This window comes from Mus caroli, unplaced genomic scaffold (genome assembly GCF_978045245.1).
Source record: "Mus caroli unplaced genomic scaffold, Mus_caroli_1 scaffold_20, whole genome shotgun sequence".
Lineage (NCBI taxonomy): Eukaryota > Metazoa > Chordata > Mammalia > Rodentia > Muridae > Mus > Mus caroli.
The window spans coordinates 7,385,423-7,413,382 of record NW_028227275.1 but is presented as its reverse complement, the minus strand read 5'-3'; the positions used below and the strand labels follow the sequence as shown (position 1 = coordinate 7,413,382).

The window sequence follows — 27,960 nt, the reverse complement described above, 5'->3', positions numbered from 1 at the left end:
CACACACACACACACACACACCCCTAGATGCTTTGGGCGTAGATGGTGCCTCGGGTCCTCACTCCCTCCCACCTCAGCTCACGTTTCCCCGGTACACCTTTTATCAGGGAGCCAGGAGCCTCTGCCACAGCCATCTCAGGGAGCGTTTCTGTCAGGGGCCTTGGCAGAATGAATGCCTCAGTCTCTGCAGCCTCTCCCACTTTACTCCAAACCACAAGTGTGAAAAATGAAGAAGTCTGACCCACAGGGCAGGTGTCAGCTGACTCAAGTCAGGCAACTTAGAAAGTTAGCGTTCATCAGGAGACCTTGAGTCGGGGGTCTCACTGGGGATGCCCTGGGAGGCAAGAGCAGGTCAAAGCTGCTTCAGTGAAGCGTCTGGAAATCCAGCTATGCTGTTGCTGGTCATGGCTCTATGTGAGCCCACAGGGGGTGATCTGGCACAGTAAGCATAGCCTTACTGGGCATGAAGGTGGCTGCAGGCTCCCAAAGAAGAATGCACACATATGCAGGGCGCTTATCCCCTCAGAATTCTCCAGTCAAACAGAGAAGAAACCGGAGCTCTCCAGCAGCAGCCTCGCCCACAGGCATCTGCTAGGGGCCCTTCTCTAAATGAGACTACTCCCACTTAAAAACTACAGTTTCATAGCAGGAGGAGAGTGTTTGGGATGCCCTTGCTCTTACTTAACAGATTCGTTGGGGGGGGCGTGGGGGGTGGAGAGAGGTGAGGGACTCCTCCCATCTTATGTCTGGTTCACCTCAGCCTGACATTCCTGAGTATTTAAGGCGTCCCAGGCAGATCTTTTGTGAGGCATCTTGTCAGTTCCCCACTCACAGGAAACACTGCCCCCACTCCCTGACTCCTTGCGAGGTTGTCATGGTTACCCTCACTACACAGACAGGGAGATTCAGTCACTTGCCTGCAGAGATGGAGGATTTGAACCCAGGACAACTATTAGCTGGGCCTGACCCTTTCTAACGACCAAATGAAGCACTGCTTGGATTGTTCTTACTTTTCCAAGACATTCAGGCCTCTCCTCATCTGATCTCACAGCACCGATCCATGGATTATAAACACAGACCAGCCCCAGCTGGTTTATTAGCCATGTCTGATCACAGCCCTGAGTGCTCCCAGTGCTGTGGAGGGAGTCCTCCACTAGAGACAGATCATGCTGTTTTTCAGTCCACTGAGGGTCTCTAGGCCCTCCCCCCCACAGTTTATCCTATAGGATTGTTGGGCATCTCCAATGTCACCACGTCACTGAGGGCCAGCCCTGGGTTTCTGCCACCTGCCACCTCCCCTCCTTCTGTCACTCTCTCTAGAAAACGGGTAGCATGGTTGTGAAGAATGAGCTCATGTAAGCCAGGCAGTTAGTGAGCGCTTGGCAATAAGTGGGGGCCAGAAGGTTACCTGCTATGGTCAGTATCTACACTTTTCACTTTTCTCTCAAGAGACTCACGATGTCTGTAAACTAATATGAGGTCCCATTGCCCTAAGATAGCTGGAGAGGGAAGACATGGCCCCAGTTGTCCAAAAATGATAGCAAAGCAGTCCTACACACAAACACACACACACACACACACACACACACACACAGACAGACAGACAGACACAGACAGACAGAGACAGACAGACACACATACAGAGACAGAGAAACAGAGAGAGATATACACACAGGCGTGCATGCACACACACAAAGAGACAGACAGACACACACATACACACAGAGGCAGATAGACACAGAGAGAGACAGAGAGCTACACACTCATGGGCGCATGCACGCACATACAAACACACACACACATCACATCCACTGACATCTCTTTGTCTGCACTGTCTCTCTCTCCACAGAAGTACCTGTCCCAGCTGGCAGAGGAGGGCCTGAAGGAGACGGAGGGGACAGACAGCCCAAGCCCCGAGCGCAGTGGGATTGGTCCACACTTGGAAAGGAAGAAGCTATGATATCGACGCTGCCACCGTCTCTGGAAGATGGATGGGAAGCCTGCTGAACTAAGGCCAGCCTGGCCTCAGGCACAGAACTGAGACCAGAGAGGACGGAGAGCCAGGCAGGACATGGTGCTTGGGCTTGCAGAACAGGCTGAAGCCTCTCTGGGAGCTGGCTCACCCTTCCAGGCCCAGCCACCGAGGGTGACCAGCTTCCTCTGGGTTCCTGGTTCCTTTAGTCTGTTTTTCCTCTCTCCCTCTCCCCTATCCCTTCTGTGCCAAAGTTCATTTCCTTTTCATAAAATCCAGCTTCTCAGGGATTGTCACTGTGTTTCAAGGTTTGATTGGATATGGTAGGTCCAGTCAATGAGGCTGGGTCACTCAAGGAGTAAGTTTAATGGAAGGCCTTGACTTAGTCACTTCAGGGCGCCTGCGGTGGCCTTGCAACCTGGTTTCTGTGGGTCCCAAGGGTAGGAGAGTTGAGTCAGGTTCTGTGCAACCAAGGAATCGCTTGGCAGAGGTGGGCGTGGTTTCACTAGGATTTCCTCCAGGTGGATCCCGCCATTTTGAAAAGGCTTCTTTGTCTTTTTTTTTCAGTCTCAGACGAGTGCTGGGGACCGAACCCAGAAGCTTGTACGTTCTAAGCAGGTGCTCTACCACCGAGCTATAGATGCCAGGCCAGATCGTCCCAGGGTTTTGTTTGGAGACAGGGCCCATGCAGTCCAGTTTGTCTTTAGTTTCCTCTGGAGCCAAGGCCATCCTGAACGCCTCATCCTCCTGCCTCTACCTCTTGAGTGTCGTGACCACAGGTACCGTTCTGGAGGTGAAACCCAGGGCTTCCAGCACAAGAGGCAAGCAGACCCCTATTTTTAGGAAGCCATTCATTCTCATCCTCGGCTCTTCTAGAAAAATCACCGGGCTAATGCCTTAATGTGTTACTATACCATATTGTAGTAATCATGTATTACTATACATTATTTATAATAAATTCATATTCATTTGGTGGAGCAAAGAAGAGGCCACCAGTAAAGAAGCTCTGATAGATTCAATCCAAACTTCTCAGTTTGAGGATGGTTTGGGATTTGTTCTATCCAGGACAGTGAGTTTGGTATAGGTTCACTTTAACTAAACTTGAGGCCAGCCATGCCTTCTCAAGGAGGAGATAGATGCGGGCCTCCAGCGCATGCTGACCTCTGACCTCCGCACTGCTGGCCAGCATCAGCTTAACCCGGGAGCAAGGGACTGGCATCTGACCTTCCTTCATCCTTGGTGCCTCTACTTTGGGGTAGTTGGTATTAGAATGATTTGAAAATGCTCTCCCAATCAAAGGAGAAACTGGGACATTTGGCTTGCTTGGTTCTTGTAGGTAGGGGTAGGGGATGGAGGGGCTGCTGATGCCAACTTGGAGGTTAAAACGATAGAAAGACCCGGTCCCTGATGCCCAGTGGGGTCAGTCCCCTGTCCCGGTCCCGTGTGGGCTGAAGGGTCTTAGTGGAAGGTCCTAGGATAGGGGTACTATAAGATATGAACTCCACTAGTGCCACAGAACAGACCCCAAAGTCAAAGAGAGCCTGGCACCGTCTTCACAGGTGGGCACGCCTCCTTGAAGGGGCCCTCCGTGTGGATGGTTTGCTTGTGTGAGTCGCCTGTACATGTTCCCAAGCAAAGGAAGGTAGATCAGACGGGGAGCACGTCTCCAACCCCCCCCCCTTATATTCCATTCTATACTCTGCACAAACGGAAGGGCGATAGAGAAATGATTTAGTTCAGCGCTGACATTTTATCAGTGAGGAAGCTGGGGCACAGAAAGGAACTGGGCCTAGAACCTAAAATAACCCTGTGTCCACTTTGAAGCCCGTGGTTCCTGGGCAGGAGAGAACTATTGGAATCTATGAAGGAGGAGTTAAGGCAAAGAGGGGCCAGTCTGGAAAGGAGTGACAGGAAGCTGGGGCTTCAGGAAGGTGTAATTCATCCCCTGGTGGATCCCACAGGAGGTGACCCAGAACTGTAGTCTCTTCTGTTTCTCAGAAAACCTTTGACCTCTGGAACAACTGCTGACCACACCCCTAAATTCATTAGCACCTCCATCAGAAGCTGGGTGCTTGATCTTCCAGCAGAGTGAGGCAGACCTCCCAACCCCACTGGCTCCTCGGTTAAAGCCTTTGTACAGAAAGCCACATGGCCCAGTTCTCAAGCAGTAAGATGGTTCCCTTGGTTGTAAATCGACCTTCATATTAGCAAAACCGAAGGGTGAAAGAAATGGCAGTCTCCTTTACATTTAAAGTCATGGATGGTTCTATATGTGTGTGCGTGTGTATATATATATATATATATATATATATATATATACATATATATTTTTATATAATTCCATGGTCCTTGCATTTTTTTTTTACTCCTGTGTGTGTGTTCCATGCATCATAGTATTGAAGACCACCAGGAAAATATTTCTTTTTTAAAACATTAATTCAGTGTCTCATCAATCATTACAAAGTGTCTCTCCCTGAGGTGGCTCATGAAAGGTTGCTACCTTATACAAAGAATTCATTTGCACCCTGGATTAATGTGTCAGAAGGCCTGTGTCCTTTAGTGTCACTGTCAGCACCTGGTGGTACTCCAGGTGGCACACCCAGAGGCTTTTGTGAACTTTTGCTATGAGCAGCAGCCATTGGCGGTCAGGCTTCCCATTCTTGGACAGTCCGAGGCGGTGATCTGTAAGATTATACTTGAACTGGACCAGAGATTGTTTTTGTGCGATTTTGAAAAACAGAACTATTAGTTAATTTAAGTTTGAACTTGTAAAGTATTAGAATATTTTGAGTCTCTTATATAAATTGTCACCACTTTTTCTGATCTCTATAATTGACCTAAAGTGTTTGTTTTTACAAAAGGATAAATGGTTTTTAATAAAGAGAATTTGAAAGCTTGTGAGTGGCTGTGTCATGCAGGGGTCCTTCTATAACTGGTCAGGGTCTCACAGCACTTCTATGCCAGCATTTGGTCTTCTTTTGACTTCCCAGTTTGTGTGTGTGAGTGTGTGTGTGTGTGTGGTAAGTGTGTGTCTGTGTGTGTGTGTGTGTATGTGTGTGTGTGAGATGAGTATGTGTATGTGTGAGTGTGTGTGTGTGTGTGTGTGTGTGGTGAGTGTGTGTGTGGTGTGTGTGAGTGTGTATGTGTGTGTGTGTGAGATGAGTATGTGTATGTGTGTATGTGTATGTGTGTGTAGTGAGTATGTGTGTATGAGTGTGTGTGTATGTGGTAAGTGTATGTGTCTGTGTGTGTGTGTGTGTGTGAGATGAGTATGTGTATGTGTGAGTGTGTGTGTGGTGAGTGTGTGTGTGTGAGTGTGTGTGTGGTAAGTGTGTGGTCAGTGTGTGTGTGTGGTGTGTGTGAGTGTGTATATGTGTGTAGTGAGTGTGTGTGTGGTGTGTGTGTGTGTATGTGTGTGTAGTGAGTGTGTGTGAGTGTGTGTGTGGTGAGTGTGAGTGTGTGTGTGTGGTAAGTGTGTGTGTGCGTGTGTATGTGTGTGTGGTGAGTGTGTGTGCACGCACACACCTGTAAGTATGATGCACATATATGCAAGTGCATTTGGAGGACGACAGAAGTCGATGTTAAGGCAGCCATCGTAACCTCTCCCCGCCTTCTTTAATTTTTTTCCAGTTAGTTCCCGTGTATGTGCCATGATGTACATGAAGGTCAGAGTATAACTTGTGGGAGTTAATTCCCTTCCTGCCATGCAAGTCCCGAGGAGTGCACGCAGTCCATGGCAGCAAGCATCCTTACCCACTGAACCACCTTGCCAGCTTAAAAATTCAGTCAATAAGCAAAGTAGGAAGGAAGGATCAAGACTTGGGGGTTCTTTGAGGCTACCCTACTCTTAAATGTGTGGGGCTCTGAGAGCATCATGGTAGAAAAAGAGATTGAGAGCTCTTGGAGGTGTGCCTAGAAAGGTCTCTTACTAGAGCTTGTCAATCTGGCTGAGCTTGTTGGCCCAGTGAACCTTAAGAATCCCCCCTGAGTGCTAAGGTCAGAGACTCTTATGTAAGTACTGAGCTCCAAACTTGCATCCTCTGGTTGGCGTGGCAACCAACTTCACTGCCAACACCACCATCTCCAACGCCTTCAGATCTTCCAACGGTTTGAGCAGAGATTACAAACCAGCCTCCACTTAGGTTTCTGGCTAGGAAGCCAGAGAGAATCAGGCTTTCCGTGGCCTAATGGGTCTACAATGATCCTTCTGGAAGCCTGGAGCTTTTCACAAACCTATAGTGTTATCACCCAGTGTTCCCCAATCTTCTAGTGGCTGAACCATCTGTCTTGAAGCAGGGTCAGGCCATCTTTGATGGTGGACAACAAAGATCTGGTGGTCAGTGTGACTGTGGACACTGTCCCTAGTAGAGGCCTACCTTTGCTGTAGTCACCTCTGTCAGCTCCTTGGCTGGGTCCATTTCCTTGAGCACAGAAGGAAGTGATGCTATTGATGACCTCCAGGGTAGAGGGAGTTTGCTGGGCAGAACATCTGGTATGCTGCAGGCAACCAATCTTTGCTTTATGTCACAACCTTCCACTGTTCACCAGCTTGTTCAAGTGAAGCTATGTAGATCTCCTGGGCCTCTTGGCTAGAGCTTCCAATGGCCTAGAACCTTCTCTATGCCCTTCTTTTTTGTTAGCAGTACTCTTAAGTCAGTCAGGATGGGATGGGCAGCCTGGATGCAGAGGGCAGAGTGGGGCCACCTGCAATTACTGTAGCAGATTACAGATCTAACAAATGTTCCTGTTGGGGCTGTTATGGCCCCACCCCCACCCCCACCCCAGTCTCATTATGGCCAGCCAGGGGTGGAGCCCAGCCAGGCCTCTAATCCCCAACAGGGCTGGAAAACATCCTTCCTTGTAGCTACTGTCTGTGTTCTAACTTACCAAAGTCAAGAGTGGACCAGAACTCCTATGCATTTCTGCCTTTGGTCAGGGCTCAGGATGCCTGAGGTACTCCAGTGTCAGGTGTTCAATCCCAAAGTGTTGCTGGCTGTGCACACCTCTGGAGAGCATAGCCCATTTGCCCAGGTCCCAGGGCTATGCAGTGTAGACACTCTGATAAAGACCTGCCTGAGCTTCCCATGCTTATGCATTCTCACCTGCTATCTGATGTCCCTAAAGACTGGTTCCAGGCCAATCCCCTTACATTCAGATCCCACCTTGTACCCATACCTTTCCTGACTGGCTTCCATGATATACAGGCTGGGGTTGCTCTTTACAGTGCATTAGTCAGGGAATTGGGGATTTAGCTCAGTGGCAGAGTGCTTGCCTAACAAGTGCAGGGCCCTGGGTTTGGTAGTCAACACCAGAGGTGGGAGTAGGAGACTCACAATGCTGATGTTGTTGGTCTCTGCTCTGTGCCCTTAGAGCATCAACAGCTGACTGTCAGCTGTCTACATAGGCCGTGGTGGAATGTCTAGGCATACTTCTAAGAGCTCTCAATTTCTTTTTCTACCACGATGCTCTCAGAGCCCCAAGCATTTAAAAGTAGGATGGCCTCAAAAAAAAACCCCAAGTCTCGATCCTTCCTTCCTACTTTGTGTATCGACTGGACTTTTTGAGTCAGGTTCTTGCTGTGTTTCCCTGCCTGGCTTGGAGTTCCTGAGCTCAGTCCCTACCTCAGTCTTCTCCAACCTCATGTTCCTGTGCCCAGTGTGCTCTTTCGTTTTGCAGGGGAGATAGAAAAGACAGGGGCAGGTACAGAAAGAGGAAGTGACTTGCCTTCAGCGACTCAGTTTCTTAGAGTTCAGTCTGAATAGTACTACTGGGCCACACAGGGTGCTATTAAATTAGCCAGGGAATTCTTCAAGGCTGCCTCTTTCTGGACATTGACTGTCAGCCACTCAGTGAAGACAGATCCTTGGTCTAAATCTGGATAGCTTGCCAGAATGACAGATTCAATCAGTCCAGGTGAAGCCTGGGCATTTGCATCTTAGCAAGCCTCCAGGGAATTCAGATGGTGGAAGCTACCTTCTATGACAACTAGGGACTTCCCCACCAGTTCCTAGAATAGAAGGGACTTTTATTATACTCAGTACACATGCAGGAGAGAGCTGAATGGAGACCATTCAGAAGAGTGCAGAGGGCTGTGGTCTAGAAAGTGAGGCAGGGACAAGCCTGGCTCTGGTAGATGGAGCTGGTGTGAGCTGGTGTGGTGGAGGTCAGGAGAGTAATTCTGGAGGCAGGATTTGTCTAATGGGACTCAGAGTTACTGGGCATCGTCTTCAGACTCTTTATAAACTTAAAAATTTAAACGTGCATAGTATGTATTTTGATGATTATAGCTAGTTCCCATTATCCCTTCCCATCCCCTCTGAACTCTTTCTTCCCTGGGTTTTCTTTCTGTTAGTGGTTGTGAGTGTCCACTCCATAGGCCCTGGAGATGGTTCCTCCGGGGAGACTGCAGGAAGTGGGGCTTGAGCATGGCCAAGGCCATGTCGTGTCAGCAGGAGCCCTGAGGCTCCTGAGTCCATTCTTTCGTGCTTTGCAGGAACCAATGGACCCAGCATGAGCCCTGCTGATTCTTGAGGCCCTCTGCAGGCCACCTGTGTGTACTCTGCAGAGACCAAGTCCACTTGGCTTTGTCACAGTGCTGGAACATGCGTACTGATATTTTCCTCAATAGGGGAAATGAGGCCCTGAGAGACAAAGTCATTTGCAAAGGGCTGGACAAGCTGTGGGCAGGGGAGCTGAACTCTAAGCAAACATTTATTTCATGTCTTTTTTTTTTCCTTTTCCTCCCTCCCTCCCTCCCTCCCTCCCTCCCTCCCTCCCTCCCTCCCTCCCTCCCTCTCTCCCTTCCTTATCAGTGCACCTACCTTTCTTTCCTTTCAAGATAAGTTTTTACTACGAATTCCAGGCTGGTTTTGAACTTACGATCCTTCTGCCCGAATCTGGTGAGTACTGACACTATAGACATATGCTATCACACTGGGCTTCAAACCATGCGTGCTCTTGGCCTCTTTCTCCTCTGCCTGCCTCAAACCTGACTTTTGTTCCCAGAGGCCAGGGGCTCTGGGTGAACCAAGCACGGCACTGCTCAGCTCAGCTGTTCTGCAGGTGTTCACGGCAAGTCTTCTCATTACTAAACTCTAGACAGCAGTGGCTCCATGACTCCCCTTCCTAGAAAGATCAAGGGAAGACCCCACACAGAGGAGAAAGAAGAAAAGGAAGGAGGAGGGAGGGGAAAACCAATTTCTTTCTGTTCTCCACTCTGAAGATCTTATCTGGGGCCTGTGTCTTGTGGGGACAAGGGGGACTAGACGAAGGGAGTCCCTGGGGCTGTTCAGCTTCCTCCTGCTCCAAGCAGGCCAGGCCGGAAAGGAAAGCACCTGCTCTCTGTTCTCTCGGCTTTAGGGACTTCAGACCAAAAGGTGGCTTCCCTGGCCTCAGAGCAGCAGCTGGCACTTGAGCCGTTTGCCTCCTCTTCTTTGGTGAAACTGTTTGCCTGCTAACCCCTTTCCTACAAATTGACAAGAGGCACAATACAAGTCAGATGAGACCAGATTAAACCAACTGTTAAATGATAACCAAAGAAGGTTAGAGGCTACAAGGGTGTGATCTGTAACAGGTGACTGACGTGTGACTGGGAGCTTCAAAGGAGGAAGTGTGGTCTAGCCGCTCTCTCTTGTTGGAATCTCCGTGAGGGGGAGGTTGTTGTATTCCTTGGACACTCTCTGGAGAGCTCTCGTTAGGATGCATTTTCCTCTGTGTTAAGGAAGTCTTATTGTCAACCTGACATCCCTGTGTCCAGAGACTCACACCTCCCATCCACCTGAGAATCACCCCTTTACCTAGAGTCAGAGAGCTTCCCTGTTCTGTTCTCAAATTCTTGAAACGTCTCCTGTTGATTGGCCGAACTTCTGGGACCAATGTCAACCAGATGTGGAAGAGGCTGCCATCGTCCTTTCATGTGGCTCTTGTGTCTGGCCATGCCAGACATCAGAGAACCTGTGTGAAGAGCGTGCATATCTGAATTCTGGGGGGAAAATTGTTCTCCAGCAATTGCTCCTGGGGTCCTGGCAAAAAGGATGACCTGCTGCCTACTGGACAGTAAGACTCCCTGAGGTGAGGTGCGATTCCCCATGTGTCTGAGAAGGTGTGGCTCAGAGAGTACCGCAGGGACCCCTTGGTTTGCCCTCAAGCCCAGGAGAATGTCTTTCCATCTAGGCCTGCCCCAGTTCTCAAGGGGTCAGGACCCTTGAGAGCAAATTTGTCATGAGGCTAGAAAATGTCACCTACTGCCACCTCCACTACCCATGTGCCTTGCCCTTGCCTATGGTATTGGAGTAAATCTGAGACAGTTCATCCCAATAGGATGTGGTGGCTGCTTCTCTCCTCAGACTGTGTCATAATGTCATAATCCTTTGTTCTCATCTTCCCAATCTGATGAGGGGTTAGTTATCAGCAGCACGCAAAATGCCTCCTAGGGCAGGTTTCCTTGGGAGCCACTACCCTGGAACCCAGGTCTTGGTTTTATGGTTTTTTTTTTTGTCACAGGACCAGGATCATTGACTTCTTTCTACACGAAGGACAAAGTGAACTCCTTATTCATCCCTGGGACCAGCTACAGCAGAAGTGTCCTGAACAACAAGTCTCTGCCCAGTAACCAGACACCGTGAGGACTGGTCTAGCTAGTTGACTGTGGTTACAGGCCCTGGGTACCACACCTAATTCCTGCAGTGTTTTGATCATCTTTCCATCTCTAGATCCCTCTAGCCTAGGGCTGGGAGTTGCCTCTGATGGTCTTACAGTCCTGCTTAGATGCCCCAAATGCAGCCTTTGAATACACACTGGATTCATTTGTAGCCACAGAGTTGGGTGGCTCATCTTGCCCCTAGGGGCATCCCTTCTCCATATCTGCCTGACCTTGTTCTGTATCCCTACCTAGCCAGGCCCACCCAGTTCCACAGGACCTTCCCAGTCAGAGCTTGGAACAAAGCAGTATTTGTGACAGTTGTGTCAACACTAGATGGATGGCCTTGGTTCACCCTGAACCTTGGAAACCACACCTGCCTACCCAATGCCCACACCTCATGCCAATCCCAGGACTGTGGGGAGCTCCTGGCACTTTCCCCTTCAGTCATCTAAAAGGCACTGGGGTACGGGGGTGGACAGAAGATGGAGCAGAAGAGCCTTGGCAGAGAGAGGCCTTGGTCTAGGTTGATGGAATTGGCCGGGTGATTAAGAATTAAGCCTGACTTTCTGGGAGATATGCACCTACAAATGACAATCTTCAGAGCCATGCTGAGGCTCAGCCCAGCCCACTTCTGGAAGCTCCCTAGGAACAAGGCCTCAGGGACTTGAGGACTCTGACTCTTCTATCTACGGTTTCCACATTCTTCCAAAGAAATCTTTCTATACTGTTTCAAAGACTTTGAACTCAAAGAAGCCTTGGACCCTTGCAAGGGTGCGGCTATCCCTAGTTCTACTCTTTGGTAAGATTTGTAGACCAGACAGGGACTTCAGCTGCACCAGTGTGACTCCCCATTTCCCTCTGAGCTCCTCCTGAGCCCAGCCACTCCCTTCTTATTGATTCTCCCACTGCCTAGCACCCTGCAAAGGGAGGGACACACTCAGCACGCTGTGGGCTGGCTTCTTGCCTTATGCTATGGGGTGAACAGCATTTAGCTCAGAGAGGCAGGATCCGCCAGTCAGGCTGCAACCCCTTCCCATCACCAGGGATCCTAAGTTCTCTCAGTCCATCTCCAGCCCTTACTCTCATGGACACCTTAGAGGCCGAGAGCCCAAACTCCAGGGTACAGTAAGATGGGCAAACTGGGGCTCCCTCTCTGATCCTTCTGCACATGGTGCCTTTCAGCTTTGACCTTTGTGTTACCTCCCAGGGTCTTAATTAGGGCTTTACTGCTGTGAACAGACACCATGTCCAAGGCAAGTCTTATAAAGAACAACATTTAATTGGGGCAGGCTTACAGGTTCAGTCCATTATCATCAAGGTGGGAGCAAGGCAGCATCTAGGCAGGCATGGTGCAGGAGGAGCTGGGAGTTCTACATCTTCATCTGAAGGCTGCTAGTGGAAGACTCAATTCCAGACAGCTAGGAATAGGGTCTTAAAGCCCACACCCACAGTGACACACTTCCTCCAACAAGGTCTCAACTCCAAATAGTGCCACTCCCTGGGCCAAGCATATACAAACCATGACACCCAGGGCCCAGCCTCCCCTTTCTCCTTACAACTCTACAGCTGTTCTGAAGCCATCTCCATTGATTGAAGGCTTCTGTCTTTTGCCCTTTATTGTCCAGACTTCTAAAATGTTTGTTTGTTTATTTAATGAATTTATATAGGTGTTTGCCTGAATGATTTTATGAGCATAACCCGCATGCAAGTACCAGAAAGGGGAGTCAGATCCCACGGACTTTGAGTCCCAGGTACTTGTGAGTTGTCATGCGAATCCTGGAAACGGGACCCAGGATTTCTGAAAGAATAGTAATTGCTCTTAACCATGGAGCCATCTCCCTAGCTGTTGCCCAGCCTTTTGTGGCTTCTGTTTATCTACAGAAATAGGAATGGAACTCAGTCTCCATGAGGGTTAAGTTTAACCTTCTACCCAGGATGAGACCAATCTCGACCTCTCTGCTCAGTCATTCCATCTCCGTCAGCCCAGCCGGCACATGGGGGCCACTTCCTGACCCGCCTCTCCCACCAACTGTCTGGGTCACCTGATGGGATCACTTCTTCTTCCCTTCCCAGGATGTCTTTCTCCATGGTCAAAAGGCAATTATTTAGTCTCTGCCTTTCTTCCTCCATCATTTGAGGTAGGATTCATTGTCATAGAAAGGCTTTGACCTAGTGTTTAAGCACATGCACAAACATGTGTGTGCATGTACATTTGTGTGCATTGTTAGGTGTGTGAGTGTGCGCATGTGAAGTTCACACAGAGCAGCTGTCATGGTTGAGGGGTTTACTTTCAAAGAATTCCTAGGATGCCTGTCGTTGGTAATGCCCCTTCACCCATCTGGCCTTCGTTGTATATAGCGCAGTGGACCTGCCTCCGTCTGCCCGCGGCCCCTGTTCCTAGCCTGACTGCTATTCTTATGGGACTGCTTCGTGTTTCTTTCCTTCCATCCCTCCTTTCTAAATAAATTCTATCCACCCAGCTTTCCCTTCTCCGTTCTTGGTAAATAGAACCGGCTGAAAACTGGCTTAGAGAAAACAAGCAAGCAAGCAAACAGATGAGGGAGGCTGGGAAATATCCAAAGATGGCCGAGGTTGGCAGCCAGAGGAACTGGAAGAAGCAGAACGGTCTCTTTCTCTAGGGATGATTACAGGGCTGGCTTGTTGCATATGGCTGGAGAATTGGAAGCCAAAGAAAGCGGATTGCTGTGGGTTAGAGGTCTGATCTCATTTCACGCTCTTCAGGGGAAGCCACACTCTATTTCTCCCTTACCTCAAGACAACATTAACTTATCAATGGTAGATCTCCCTCATATTTCGGATAACCGGGAAAGTAAACATTACCGCTAATCAAACTCTAACGCACCCATCATTGGTTTGATGCATCCGGTTTTCGAGACTGTTCAAGTGTGAAAAAGAAACATGTGACATATGCATTACTTTTAGGTTAGATTCTTTTTTTCCCATTGATTTACATATTTATGTGTTCACTTTACATCCCAATCAAAGCCCCCTCCACCTCTCTTCCCAGTCCCACCCTCACAGGTCCCTCCCCCAACTACCCTCTCCCCTTGAGTACCATCCACCCAGGGACATCCAGTTCCAGCAGGACTAAGCGCATCCTCTCTCTCTCTCTGAGGCCCAACCAGGAAGTCCAGCTAGGGAAAGGAGGATCCAAAGACAGGGAACGGTGTCAGAGACAGCCCCCACTCCAATTGTTAGGGAGCCACATGAAGACCAAGCTACACAGATGCTACAAATGTGTAGGGGGGCTAGATCCAGCCCATGCATGCTCTTTGGTTGGTGGTTCAGTCTCTATGAGCCTCCATGGGCCCAGGTTAGTTGGCTCTGTAGGTCTTCCTGCGGAGTCCTTGACCCTTCCAGCTCACTCAGTCTTGCCTCTACCCTTCCCTAAGACTCCCCAAGCTTTGACTGTGGATTGTCTGCATCTGTTTCCATCCGCTGCTTGATGAAACCTCTCAGGAGAGACAGTTATGCTAGGCGCCCGTCTGCATGTATAGCAGAGAATCAGTAACAGTGTCAGGGGCTCTCTCTCATGGGATAGGTCTCTCAAGTTGGGCCAGTTATTCTTTAAAATGCAGCAGTGTGCTTGGCACAGACGGCTATGCAGGTTCTTTAAATCCATGGAGACAGATGTATCTGTGTCTCTCCTCACCTTGTGTCTGTATAACACCTTCTCTTCAGGCTTGGCAAATGAGATGGACTCAGGTTCACCGACAGGAGCAACAGTGTTTTCTCAAGGAACTGCAGCCCAGTCTTCTCTCAAAGTCTCCATAGACACTCAGAACTTTGAGTGGCAGGCTGAACTATGGATAGAAAAACAGATCACACGAGCATCCGCACACCCCCCACCACAGCATAGTCTAGACATCAGGGAGTCCACAATGATTTGGTTTCAGTCTCCCCATGTATATTTGGGCTTGTGACAGACATTCTTGGTGCCAATTGCTCTGACTATCCCAGACTCTTGAAGAAATTCTAGAGAGAAATGAGCACACAAAGAATGTATTTGTACGTGCTGAAGTGGGGGTGGTCTGCAGCTGTGTTAAGAAAGAAATGTGGTAAAAATTGAGAACACACGGGGCCAGATCAGACTACCCTAAAGGGAAGAGAGGGGGGTTGTGGCAGAGCTCCCCCACTCCTGCCATCACTTAGGGCTCTGCAGAGGAGTATGGGAAGAGGCAACCAGAAAGGTGGATGGAAATCCAGAGAAGCACGACATTAAGACAAACCAAGGAAGCCTTTCCAGTGGGGGAGGCCTGGGCTTCCCCACATGTTCTGAGGAATCGGATCTGTGAGGCACATGGTGGTTCTGAATATAAACTGGGCTGAGCAGAGCGCTAACTGGGAAAGGTGAGAAGCCTTAAAGGAGGGAGCACTGTGTTTGAGCTAAGGTCATTTCAAAGCTGTGGTGCCGGAGGTGACATAGCTAATTTCCATCAATTTGTAGATGCAGGCACATCCAACCTGTGGTCCATCAGCCTCATGTGTCTAGGGCTGTGAGTGCGGCCCAACACAAACTCTTAAACTTACTTAAATTATGAAATCTTTGGTGATTTTTTAAAAATAATTCAATTGTACAGTTTTCAAGTATGAACTTTGTAGATGAAAAAGTCATGTTGCAATGTTAAGAGGTTGGGCATGGGATGTGAAGATGACTCATGTTAAATAAGGAAATCTTATTAAATGTTAAATCTCTTTCTAAGGAGAGATGGGGATCCGCCAAGCAAGCTGGCTAGCTAGACTTGCCCAACTGGCAAGTTCTGGGTTCAAGAGCAAGCACTCAATAGATTAGGTAGAGAGCAACTGAGGAAGACATTCAACATCAGTCTGTGCCTTGCACACACGTGTGCATATGCAAATGGTCATCCACACGTTCCCACATGAACGCAGATACGCATGCACATATGTATGTACACACACCCACACCACCATACATCTGCACACAATTTTATAGAACAAACAGCAAAATCCAAAGGTTCTATGTGGCTGATTCAGCTCTGACTTTGGAATCTGCTCCACCTTGCCCCAACCGCCCCTGGAGACTCCACTGGCATTCAATTCTCAAGCCAATTCTGACCAAGATAGGAAATGTAGAAACAGTCACACCCACCATTGCTGAGAACTGCTGCAGAAAAAAAAAAAGCCAGCCTCTGCAGACACACATGGTCTGACCAACATGGGCTCTGGCCCCTGGGTCCCTTGTGCTGAGTTGAGTTCACAAGCTGCCAAACTTGCTGCAGGCAACACTGTCCTAGATGGGCAGGGTCCCACCTGGGAGCTTCTCTGCTCTAATCCTCTCTCTAGTCTGATGCTGGCTTCAAGCTTCCTCTAAAATAGATCTGATCTCCAGTCAGTCCAACTACTTACTGAGCCACAAAGTTTGGTTTTTTCCGTATGATTGTCCCTGTTGTAGTAAATAATTAATCGGGAGTTTCTATCCCACCTTCAATTATTAGTTCATGGATAAAAGATACGAAAGCTTTAGATTTATAATGAGCCTTAATAACACTAGAGCTGGGCAGATATTAACCATCTATGCTTCTTATTTTGTCTTCTTCCCTGTCAAACAATGCTGAGTATGACTTGCCATGTTCTGCCTGGGCCTCTCTTACTCTGACTGGCCCTCATGGCCAGTTCTCACAATCCCTTTACCCTATGACTTCTTCCTCTTTCTCCACTCTCATCTCCTTGTAGTCTCTCCCTCTGACCCACACCCTGCCTACCTCTCTTCTGCCCAGCTACAAGCTCTAGGCATCTTTACTGACCAATCAGGGATAACTTGGGGGTTACATATCATCATTTGGTGTACCTGAGAATTTCCTTGTCCCAGAGGGCAACCAGATCTTGGGGACCAGTATTTAGCATTACAATCCATAGCCACAGACCAAACCTCAGCATGTCCCTCCCTTCTTTATCCTGGGAAGATACTGCTTCTTTGAGGAGTCATTCCTGTAATTTAAACAGCACGACTCAGTCTGTCCTATCTCTTTAGGCAGGTGTCCACCAGAGCTAGACCTAAGCTATCAGAGCACTTCATCCTTATTCATTATTGGGGGAGAGGGATGTTTTAACAGTTCTATTCTCGGGCTGGATCAACGACTCATTGGTTAAGAGCACTGACTGCTCTTTCAGAGGTCCTGAGTTTAATTCCCAGCAACCACAGGTTGGTTCACCACCATCAGTAATGGGATCTGATGCCCTCTTCTGGTGTGTCCGAAGAGAGCGACAATGTACTCACATACATAAAAATAAATACATCTTAAAAAAAAAAAAGTATTCTCCCTCCATTTGCCTCCTATGACTGTTTTTTTCCCCCTTCTGAGATTCAACAATCCTCACTTGGGCCTTCCTTCTTGCTTAGCTTCTTTGGGTCTGTGGAATATAGCGTGGGTATTTTGTATTTTATCCACTTGTGAGTACATACATGGCTGTCCTCTGAGAGGCTCCACCCAGCAGCTGACTCAGAAGGATGAAAAGACTCACAGCCAAACATTTGATGGAGCTTAGGGACTCTTGTGGAAGAGTTGGGGGAAGGATTCCAGGCCCTGAAGGAAAAGGCCACAGGGAGAGCAACAGGGTCAACTAACTTGGACCCTTGGGGCTTTCAGAGACTGAACCATCAATCAAAGACCTAGCCACACCCCCCCACATATGTATCAAATGTGCAGCTTGGTCTTCATGTGGATCCTGAACAACTGCAGGGGTGGCTATCCCAAAAGCTGTTGCCTGTCTGTGTATGTTCTTCTAGCTGGGCTGCCTCGTCTGGCTTCAGTAGGAAAGGATGTGCCTAGCCCCATAGAGACTTACAGCGCTAGGGTGGGAGAATACCCAGGGGGGTTCTCCACCCACTCAGAGAAGAAGGGGAGGGGGAGCAGGGAAGGATTGTGGGAAGGGGTGACCAGGAGGTGGGGCAGTGAACAGGATGTAAAAAAAAGTTCTAGTCTGAGCTCACTCAGTTTATGTCTGTGATCATTTGAATGTAGACTATAGAATTTTGTATAAAATAAGATCAGAACTATTTTTTTACAGTCATATTAAGATTTTTGTTTGTCCTTGCACTTGGGAGGCAGAGTCAGGTGGATCTCTGAGGCCAGCCTGGTCTACAGAGAGAGAGAGAGAGAGTTCCAGGACAGCCAGGGCTACACAGAGAAACCGAGGCTTGGAAAATGAAAATAAATACATACATAAACAAACAAACACCCCATCCAAAACATCTTTTATTTGCTTTTCTCACTTGATGACACTTAAACTGACAGGACAAAAGCAATGGAGAGAACAGCCCTGGTTACCTCAACCCTGGGTGCCTCTGCTCTTTGGGAAGTACAGAGGGACAAGTAACTTCAGCTCCTCTTCTCAACAGTGGTGGTGTTGTTCCTCTGAGACAGAAACATTCCACACTGCAGGGAAGCTCTTCACACGGGAAAGTGAACAACTCAAAATAGCTTCAGGAAGTCCCTGAAACTGAGCATATTCAGTAGCTGCCCTCCCCCTCCCCCTGCCCCACCACCACCAGCAGAGTAAGCAACAAAAGCTGAGAAGCCTCACCAGACTGAAGGATCCCAAGCTGCAAAGATTCAGGCAAGCCAAAGTGTAATGATGTCTGAGACCAGATTAGATGCCTGGAAGAAGCAGAAACCAGCTCAGCTGCCTAGAAGAGATTGAGACCAACTGAGAGACTTCAGCCTGTTGAGCTGCCTACAGGCTGTGCAGTGTACTCCAGGTTCCCTGCTTTTTGCACTGACACCCATGCAGGTGATTCAGGAGTCTCTGAGTCATTTCTGCTCCTGTAAATAACCCCTCACTCATACCCGTGTCAGTAGTCCCAGTAAACCTCATTGGTTCACCAAGTTAGACTTTGGTGTTGGTAGCCACACTTTAGTTTATCATGGGCCCCCAATCTGGGATGAGTAGATGCATACATTACATCTTCTCAGGAAAAGTTTGTCACTCAAGTAGCAGGAACCACCAAGAAGTAGGTCTTGAGCCATATAAATATTGTGCTACACATATAGGCTTTGTCCTACGGTTGCAGACTTCATGGCTACTTGTTTTTAACTTCAGGGTCACATGGATATCTATCTATCTATCTGTCTATCCATGTAAATGCTTTTATTGGCATTGTCTCTTGTACAACTTACACGACAGTTTATACTAGTCCTGAGAGCCATGTTTTTTTTGGACTGTTTTCTGTGACTTGGTGCCCCAAGATGGAATGATACTTCATGGATGTGGGATGTAGCTCAGTGGATAGAGTACTTACCTAGTATGCACAGAGCACTTGATTTAACACACAGGACCTTAGAAGCTGGGCAAACGGTCTTACCCTTGTAACTCCAGCTTTCAGGAGGAAGAGGCAGGATGGCTACAAGTTGATGGCCATCCTCAGTTACAAGTGAAGTTTGCACTCAGCCTGGGCGTCAAGAGGCCCTGTCTCAAAGGTTAAATGAAGTAAAAAAATAAAAACAGTCATTCAACTTTCCACATCCATCTACATCTATAGAGTCAACTAATTATAGATCAAAAGCATTAGGAAAAATGTGTGTCAGTGCGGAATGCATATAAACACGATTCCCTGCGTAGTATTCAATAGCTAGTCACTTAACATTGACACTACATTGATAACTGTAAACAATCTAGAGGTCATTTAAGGTATATGAAGAGAGATATGTAGGTTTTATGCAAACATTACACCATTTTATACAGGGACCCGTGGATTTAGGGTTCCTAAAATCCATATCCTGCGGAATGAATACCATAAACTGCATAAGAAGAGAGGCTGTGTCTGTTTGATTTGAGTATGCCTAAGCCCTGATATATGCCCAGCCCATCACAGACCCTTGAGAAGTGTGTTGAATAACGAGCCAATGAATGATGAATGCTTTTTCTAGTCCCCAAGTCCCTTAGCCAGAACCCTGCCTGCATTATTGATGTTGTTTGAAGCACTGGACTCTGCACTGTGGCCAGTTGTCTTCCCCAATGATACGTTTTGCAAGATGAATGACATTTTTAGATTTAAATTCATTCCCTTAGCGGCCAGGACTGGGCAAGAACAACTGTTTTCCATTAAACTCAGCCTCTGGGAGGCCTCCAGTCTCCTGGTGGTTTGGGCTAGGGAAGAAGAGCCCGTGGTTTTTGGTTGTCATGTCATTCGACAAAGTGCTAATGTCAGCTATGGAAGAGGAAAAACTCACAGGAACTCTGCCTCTTGTCCTGCCGGGCTAGGCTGTTGAGCCATAGTTTCCAGGAAGTGTGTGTATATGCTCTTAGGTGCTTTTCTGAGCTCTTGGCTATAACTTTGCTTCCTTCTTGAAGAATTTTGTAAAAAGTGGAAAGTTTCAGGGATGGAGAGGTAACAGCTAAGAGCACTGGCTGCTCTTCCAGGGTACCCAGGTTCGATGCCCACCACCCACGTGGTGGCTTATAACCATCTCTAAAACTAGTTCTGAAGGAACTGAGATCCTCTTCTGGCTTCATTAAGTATCAGGCACATACATGGTGCACAGACATACTTGCAGATAAAAAAACCACACACCTAAATTGAAATAATAATAGGTTTTTCTGTAGGCAATGTTAGAGGCAGAGACAAGAGAAAGAATGAACATATCCTAATAGGCATTATCTTAAACATATTAGTTTACTGTCTGCCAACTAAAAATTATTAAAGAAAAAGGGAATATTTTATGATATGGATATTATGTTATCTTCAACTGCTTCTTTCAAAGATGTAACACATAAAATCTTGTTACACACATAGATGAACATTTGAAGTGGATTTTAATGATAGAAACCACTTTCTTTGACTCCTAACTAGGCTAAACATTGTTCCTCAAAAGAAAGTTAACTTTTCTCATTAGGAGACCTGTATGATAAAGAGTTATTCTTAATTATTATTATACTTTTAACCTCACCAATAAAAGTCTCTTAGAGGGCTGGAGATGTAGTTCACACAGTAGAATAGGTATTCCCTGAGCCCTGAGTTCAATCTCCAGCCCCACATGAACAGGTATTATGGCAGCATGTGCCTGTGATCCAACTCTCAAGTTCTTCCCTGGTTGTATATTGAGTTCAAGACCAGCCTGCACTATATGAAACCCTTCTCTTTAGAACATCTAGCCAGGGCCACTTCACCTCTGCTCGTTGGAGCTTGGGTTTAGGTCTTTTCAAAGACTAAGCAATTTTGTTCGGAGCTAGTTTTTGAGTCTTCTGACCCTCACCACAGAGGAGCCATCAGAGAAAGTCAACCAAGTTGAGGATCCAGAAACTCCTCAGATGAAAGATGAAGTCAAGGTCATGAAAAAACTAACCCTGAACCCCAGTGTCAAGCGGTCAGTGCATCATCATCGAAGGCTCCGGACTGAGAGCAGACCTGTGGAGAACGGAAGTGAACGAATTTTGAGAGAAGTTCAAAGCGCCTTTCCCGAGAGAAGCACGGGTCCGCACATTGTCTGTGCTGCAAGATCCTATAGCAAGGATGAGAATGATTGAGCAGAGACAAAAAAGGCTCAAAGGAAATGAGTATAAAGGGAACAGTGAGTCGTTCAGGAGTCTCTGCACTTTCTGCCGTTTTCAAAGATGGGATCCTTCGGAGGATGCTAAAATCGGGAAGAATTAGGACAGTCAGTTTAAACTGTACACTGTCCTTCTTGCTAAGGATGCCACGCAGCGGATGTGAAAGCTGGTTTTCGTTATTTGTTTTTTTAAGATTAAACTTTTTCTGGTGCTGGGGAATCTTCTAACTTGTTAACCTTTAAGTTATATAGGATGTGTGACATTTGGCTTCATGTGAATGACTTTAATTTACCCAAAGAATCGAGAGTGAGTCAAAGTATTCTGTGAACTTTAGAAGCCTCAAGCTTGGGGCCGAGGAATATTGTAAATAGAATTTGGAGTGGTTTGGTTTGGAAGGTAATTGGAATAGATCTTTGGGTTCTTTTTCGTTTGCAGAAATGTTTAATAAAGGCGATTTTTTTGTTATCTTGACTTTTTGTAATAAATACACACAGAACAGATTAGAATGAGCCACTGGAGGTGGGGGGATTGTTTTTACATGTGCCTGTGTGGGCGTGCACACTTGTGATGTCAAGTTTGACTGGCCAATATACTTCCACCCATGGGATCAACCTCAGGCTGACAGGCCAGCACCTTTTCCCAACCACCGAGTTATCCAGCTGGCCTCTTGTTTTACATTTTTTGTGTTTGTGATGTGTGCTACTAGCTCTGCTTATTTTTGTTTGAGACAGGGTCTCTAGGAGGGAGGCCTAGCTGGTCTCTCTTAACTCCTGGTCCTGCCTCTCTCTGTTTCCCAAGTTTTGGCACCATAGGCTTGTCAGCAAAATCTGGAAAATGCGTGTCCTGATTTGGTATTTGTTCAGGCTTTGCCACGAAAACAAAACAAAAACAAAAACAAAAACAAAACACCCAGTTGGTTGATATATTCCTAAATTACAAGTGCGTGGCATTGTGTTGTGATATCATCTCACTAGCGAGACAACCAGATCATAACTGTATGCTGTAATTACCTGAGAGAGAAGTGTCAGGGAAGGAGTTAGGAAGAAAGCCCCCAAGGACTCAGTAGGCATGCAGAGGGTTTTCCTAGGGATCAGGTGAGTCTACAGCTAAGACCAGCTAGGCGTCTTGATTAAACTCCATAGAGATTCGCTCAGCCCTCTCCGGGGCACCATTTCAGAGGTAATGAGCCCAGGGGAGTAGCCCAGGCGTCCAACCAAGCAGCTCTGCGTTGTAATCTCATGGCCCCTGTACTATAGAAGAGTTAATTTGCTAGCGCAGCTCCTAGCACTTGAGCAGATGCTTAAGGACATTTCAAAGCTTGCAGGCGAGCAGCCAGGTGGAAAGAAAGGATACAGAAGGCCAAAGCTTGAGCGGGAGAGGACACTTCCTTCAGCCGTTTTGAACCTGTGGAGGTTGCTACAGTTGTTTCTCTCCTTGACTTTGGGGGCTCAGTTTATCAGGTTTGGTGGTCGGCCCCTTTGCCCACTGGGTCCAAGTTTGGATATGCTAAATTAGCCTTAGGCTTGCTGTGTAACCAAAGAATGACCCTGGGTTTCTGATTCCTGTGTGTCTTAAATATTAAATATTGGGATTACAGCTGGGAACTACTGTAACAAAGTTCTAGAAATAAAAAGTTGTACATAACTAGGAAAAAAAAAATCTAACCAGGCGGTGTTGGTACATTCCTTTAACCCAAGCACTTGGGAGGCAGGGGCAGGCAGATCTCTGAGTTCTAGGCCAGCCTGCTCTATAGTGAGTCCCAGGATAACCAGGGTTACACAGAGAGACCTTGCATCAAAAACAGAAACAAAATAAAACAAAAAAACCTGAAAAAGAAAAACCACCCCAAAGAATCTCACAGAAATCTGTTTTCTTTTGCTTTTTAAATACCTAGATAATCACATTGACTTTTAGCTCTTAAGACTCACAAAGTCTAAAATATTTACTGATTTCTTCTTTTTAGGAAGACTTTGCCAGTCTACGCTTAAATGGGTGATGTGGTCTTTAGGAGTTAGTTATATGTGGCAAGGAAGAAGGGGGTGTAAATAGGTTCAGGCAGTATTTGTGTAGTCCTTGTAGGAAGGCCTGTGGGATCTGCGTAGAAACACAATGTAGCTTCTGTCCCTGGGGAGCTTACCCTCCAGAGTAGGATGGTGGAAACTGGCTGGCTCTTGGGTGCCTGTGGATAGGTTGATGAGACAAGATGACCCTAACAGACTTTAAATGTGTCAGCTTGTCACTGGGTTATCTTGGCCAGAACATGTCTTCCCAGAAGGTCTCTGCTGGAGCAGTTCCAGGTGTACAAGGAAGATTGGATCAGGTGAGAACCACGAGACCAGCAGGGAAGAAGCCAAGTCCGGAATGTCAACCAGGATGGGGTAGCATTGTGATATTGGTTCAGGCAGGAGGCCAGAGAGTGGTACAGCACAGGAGAAACAAGTATGTAGGACTCAGCAGTTCTGCCTGGTTGGTGGCTCTCTTTTCTAGAGAGAGGGGCTAAGTTGACTCCTCAGCTTCCTGGGCTCCAGGGTGGCTTAGTACAGCAGGGGTGCAGGGTGGCCCTCTCAGTGCAAAGGCCTGTGGGTATGTTGCTGCTTGTGCTTGTGGCCTTGAGACGTGTGCATGGTAATCTCTCTTGGTTCTCCCAGAAAAGATGACGATATGGCTTGTTATCTTTTCACCTTCTGCTCCAACTGAAGAAACCGTATGCAGGGGAAACAGGTGTCCCAGTGTACTGGAGCCATGAGCTTTTGCTCTGAGGCAGCGTCGGTTGGTGGTGTGGTCTCTCATGCTCTCCAGTTTTGCAGTAGATACTATGTTTTCAAGGGAAACAGAGCCTCAAGAGAACATCGGGGTGCCTCCGTGACCACCCCAGCGCGTGCTGTGTAATTCTGAAGCTCCTGTGACAGGGAATCAGGTTGGAAGCAAAACATTACCCAGGACATCCTAGCTCACCACCATCAGAAGCCACTCAGGAGATGACTGTAGGGCTGATTGTAGACTGACCCCTGTCTAAGTGGGTCCTGAAGAAGCTAGGCAGAAGGGTGTAAGCTATTTTTGCTAAGCCACCCAGGGGATGGCTTGGCAGTGTGGGATGAAGGTAGGCTTGGGGGTCAGGAGAATGCTATCTAGAGTCCAGGTTTTGTTTCTTAGTGATTTGTCAATGGGCAAGTAACAGCTTGGTATGTTTAAATGTGCATGTTATATATGCCTGTATATGTGCATATGTACATGTAGGTCTATATGTGCATGTATATGTGTATATGTGCATATGTGCATGTATTCTATATGTGCATATGTGCATGTATATATGTATATGTGCATATGTACATGTATGTCTATATGTGCATGTATATGTGTATATGTGCCTGTATATGTGTATATGTGCATATGTACATGTATGTCTATATGTGCATGTATATGTGTATATGTGCATGAATATAAGCAGCACACTTGTATTTATTCATGCATGTCCATATACATACATATGTGTGCATGTGGAGGCCAGAGGTCAATACTGAGTGTCTTTCTTTACCATTCCCCTGCAGATTTTTTGAGATACCTTCTCTCACTGAACCTGGAGCTCACTGGCTAAGCTACATGAATTGGCCAGTTATCTGCCAGCCTCTGCTCCATCAGTGCTAGGGTTATAGATGTGTGCAGCTGTGCCCAGCTGTTATGTGGGTTCTGGGGATCCAAGTGTACATTCTCATGCCTGCAGAGCAAGCCCTTTATCCACTGAGCCATCTCCTAAGCCCCACACATGATAACTTCTTTAAGTTAGATATGTGTCTAATGTCAAGAAAATGAATGAACCTATTAAGAGGATAGAGAAAACACTAGGTGTGGAAATCTATCCACTGACAGAGAGAGAGAGAGAGAGAGAAAGAGAGAGAAAGACAATGTTTTGAAGCACCCAGGAGGGGTGGAAGTCAGAGTCTGATGGTAGTGGGCACAAGGCATCTGTGCTTGGTGAGGAATATTAATCCTCTGCTGAAAGCTGAAAATATTTCGCCCAAGCCTGGCATTTGTTTTTGAACTTTGTCTGTATTATCTTTCATCATGCAGGAGTTCAAAACGTTCCAGTGTTCAAGTCTGCTTCTGGGCTTCCTGTCTTGCTTAAGCGGCCTCTTCATCCTCACATTATTATGCAAGCTGTTTCCTGGGTTTTCTTGCAATATTTTTATAGCCTCGTTTATGCACTTGCATGTGTTTAGCACACAGGAGTTTGTATTTGGGGAGACACGGGGTATACGTTGACGGGTAAGTCATGGTCTTACGGTCAGGGCTGCTTTTCTCTGCTCTAAGTATATCAGGGAGATGGTTTCTTAACTGATTTTGTTATTTGATGAGTCATACATATACACATCATGCTTTCACTCTCTCTCCATACCCCATCTCTTCTTCCTCCATTCCTATTAAGTGCCCACTCTCTTTCCAACCCATTCCCCTGTTACAGGAGCCAGAGGCTGCGGTGGTTACGAAGGCACCTGCTGTTTGACCAAAATTATGTTTCCTTTGAGAACACATTATCCAGTGGAGGTGAGGGTTTCTCCCTGAAAACTCGGAGATCACAAAGGACCACACGTGCTGCCCTTGTCCTGACCAATGCCTTCCGGGTTGGTTTTGTCACCCACTGGGTCAGAACTATCTAATAGTACCTACTGGCACCATCAGTGACCTGGTCTTCCTGAAGAAAATGATCTCCCGTCTCTGAATCTATCAGTAGCCAATAGCTCAACAGTGCTAGGGACCCCTGAATACCCTCCCTTGTGCATTCCAGACTCCTGATGGGTCCATCCCTGTGCAGTGCAGGCATCTGCAGCTCCTATGATTTATGATTGTCAACTCTGTGTCTTGCCCCGAAGGTGGCATTTTCCAGCCCTTCTGGAAGATTTTTATTTTTGAGTGAAATAAGAAATCTCATTAATGCACTCATTTATATGCGTAACATGACAGCTTGTTAACAGTGGTTATTAATATACACGGTAACTGGTTATTTATAGTGGGACTGCAGATGTTTGTAAATTTTCTTTTTATTTGTATTTTCATGTTGATGTGCATAAATGATATGTATCTGTACACTGAAATATATTTAGAGAAAATGTGTCAAGAAGGTGCTTTTATAACCAGGACTTCCCGTTAGCCTAGCTGCCTTGGCAAGATAGCTGGAGGCTGTCCAGGATAGCCCTGGGCAGTTTGGTACTTTTTTGCTCTCAAACACTGGGCTTGATACACAGCAGAGACACATGCTCAGTCGGTTCCATTTCTCTAAAAGCCCACAGGATTCACACAGATGAAATGACAACAGATCAACTCATTGAACTTAGGTGTTTGGTCTGGCCGCAAATCTTATTTCCTGATCCGCCCCCTCTCCTCCCATACTGGGTAAACCACATGTGTTGGGAGGAAATTCACCCTCTAAAGTCACGGGTAAAGGTCAAACAGATTTGCATCCTGGGCCAACTGGTCAAGGAACAGGCTTGTTTGGACCATCCGACCTATTTGCAGATACAGTTGGGCAAGAATGAATGTGAGTGCCCATCTGCACCCCAGTGTTAGCTTGGGTTGCCTTTATTCCTTACAAGTCACGAGTCACGTCTCTGTCTCTGAGGTTTTGTATGATCCCTGCGCCATACCTGACCTAACTGTAGCCAGAACATTGTGGAAGAGGCTTGCGGTCAACTGGAGAGTTTCCCCTTTAAATACTCAAACTTTTAATAAGTGGAAATATTTAAAAAATAATTCATTTTCTAAAATAATGTTCTGTAAAGCATTGCCTTGTTAAACTCTGCAGGGTCACCATTAGAGATGTCTTCAAAGCTGCCAGAGCAATCGTTCCATTCTGATGGCCGAGTGACTGACTAACCTGTTTGTCCCGGGAATATCTGGTCCTGTTGTCTTTCTTCTTTCTACAGTTTGTTTTCCTTCCTTTTGTCTTTTAACATTCCCATTGATAATCAGTGCATTTATCTCCGGGAGCCAAACTCGTGCTAACAGTCACATGTCACCAGTGGTGGGAAGCTGGAAAACCAAGCCTATTGACAGTACAGAAACAAAGAAAGCACCCTCTCCAGGGGCTAACCTAATGGGACTTTTGTCTGAGTAAAGTTTGAGGTGATGGGGGTTCTCTCTCTCTTGCTCACTCACACGTTGAGGGGGGACTTTCTGCCTGGTTTTCGGAACGATGAGCTACTGTTACTTTACAGCTGAAGAATGGATACCAGTGGGAATGGACTCAGCAAGAACACAAGGCAAGCGAGTGACACACAACAGGGTCTTTCTCAATCTATGCTCTCTCCTGAGGTTGGGCCCTGATGAGACCCGTGGGGATGCTTGGCTGGTGTAGAGCTCCTTAGAGCCGCCCCCCGCCCCCGGACTGTTCGTCTAGCACCATGGGTCAGATGCAGCCCCTGTGTCCCTGGGAAGCTTCTCTGAGTTCCATGAACCACCTGGATCCCTTTTGCTGATAGATAAGGCGGGTGGACTCTGCTTCCTCCTTGGGAATTAGTGTTCTGAATTGCTGTGTTTTCCTCTAGAATGTAGATTTGTTGCAGCTGAGCCCTGCAGGGGGTTATTCAAGTTTATCTTCTCTAGGTAGTCATATGCTGGGCGGCCACCAGCGGAAGTCAGCTGCAAAACACCTCGTCTGGAACACACACACGCATGCACACACACACACACACACACACACCCCATACAACTGAAGCCAGATGCTTCTCACTGTGACATCCCTATCCCAGAAGGCTCGCTTCTTAGAATGTGGAGAGCTGGCCAAGACAAGCGGCTAGGGCAGCAAAAGCCCCAGGGGAGTCTG

General features: G+C 47.2%; 1 protein-coding gene and 1 pseudogene across 2 annotated transcripts in view; both read left to right on the top strand.

Annotated features, from left to right (window-relative positions):
* Positions 1 to 4,870, top strand: part of Rbm20 (RNA binding motif protein 20) — a 197,198-nt gene extending 192,328 nt beyond the window's left edge. For both annotated transcript variants that reach the window (XM_021152190.3, XM_029472621.2), the window contains exon 14: positions 1,850 to 4,870. In XM_021152190.3, the coding sequence (XP_021007849.1) occupies positions 1,850 to 1,960 (111 nt within the window). In that variant the 3' untranslated portion in view covers positions 1,961 to 4,870. The remainder of the gene's footprint in view (positions 1 to 1,849) is intronic.
* On the top strand, positions 2,658 to 21,246 carry LOC147000116 (developmental pluripotency-associated protein 3 pseudogene; annotated as a pseudogene).
* The last annotated feature ends 6,714 nt before the right edge of the window (positions 21,247 to 27,960 follow it).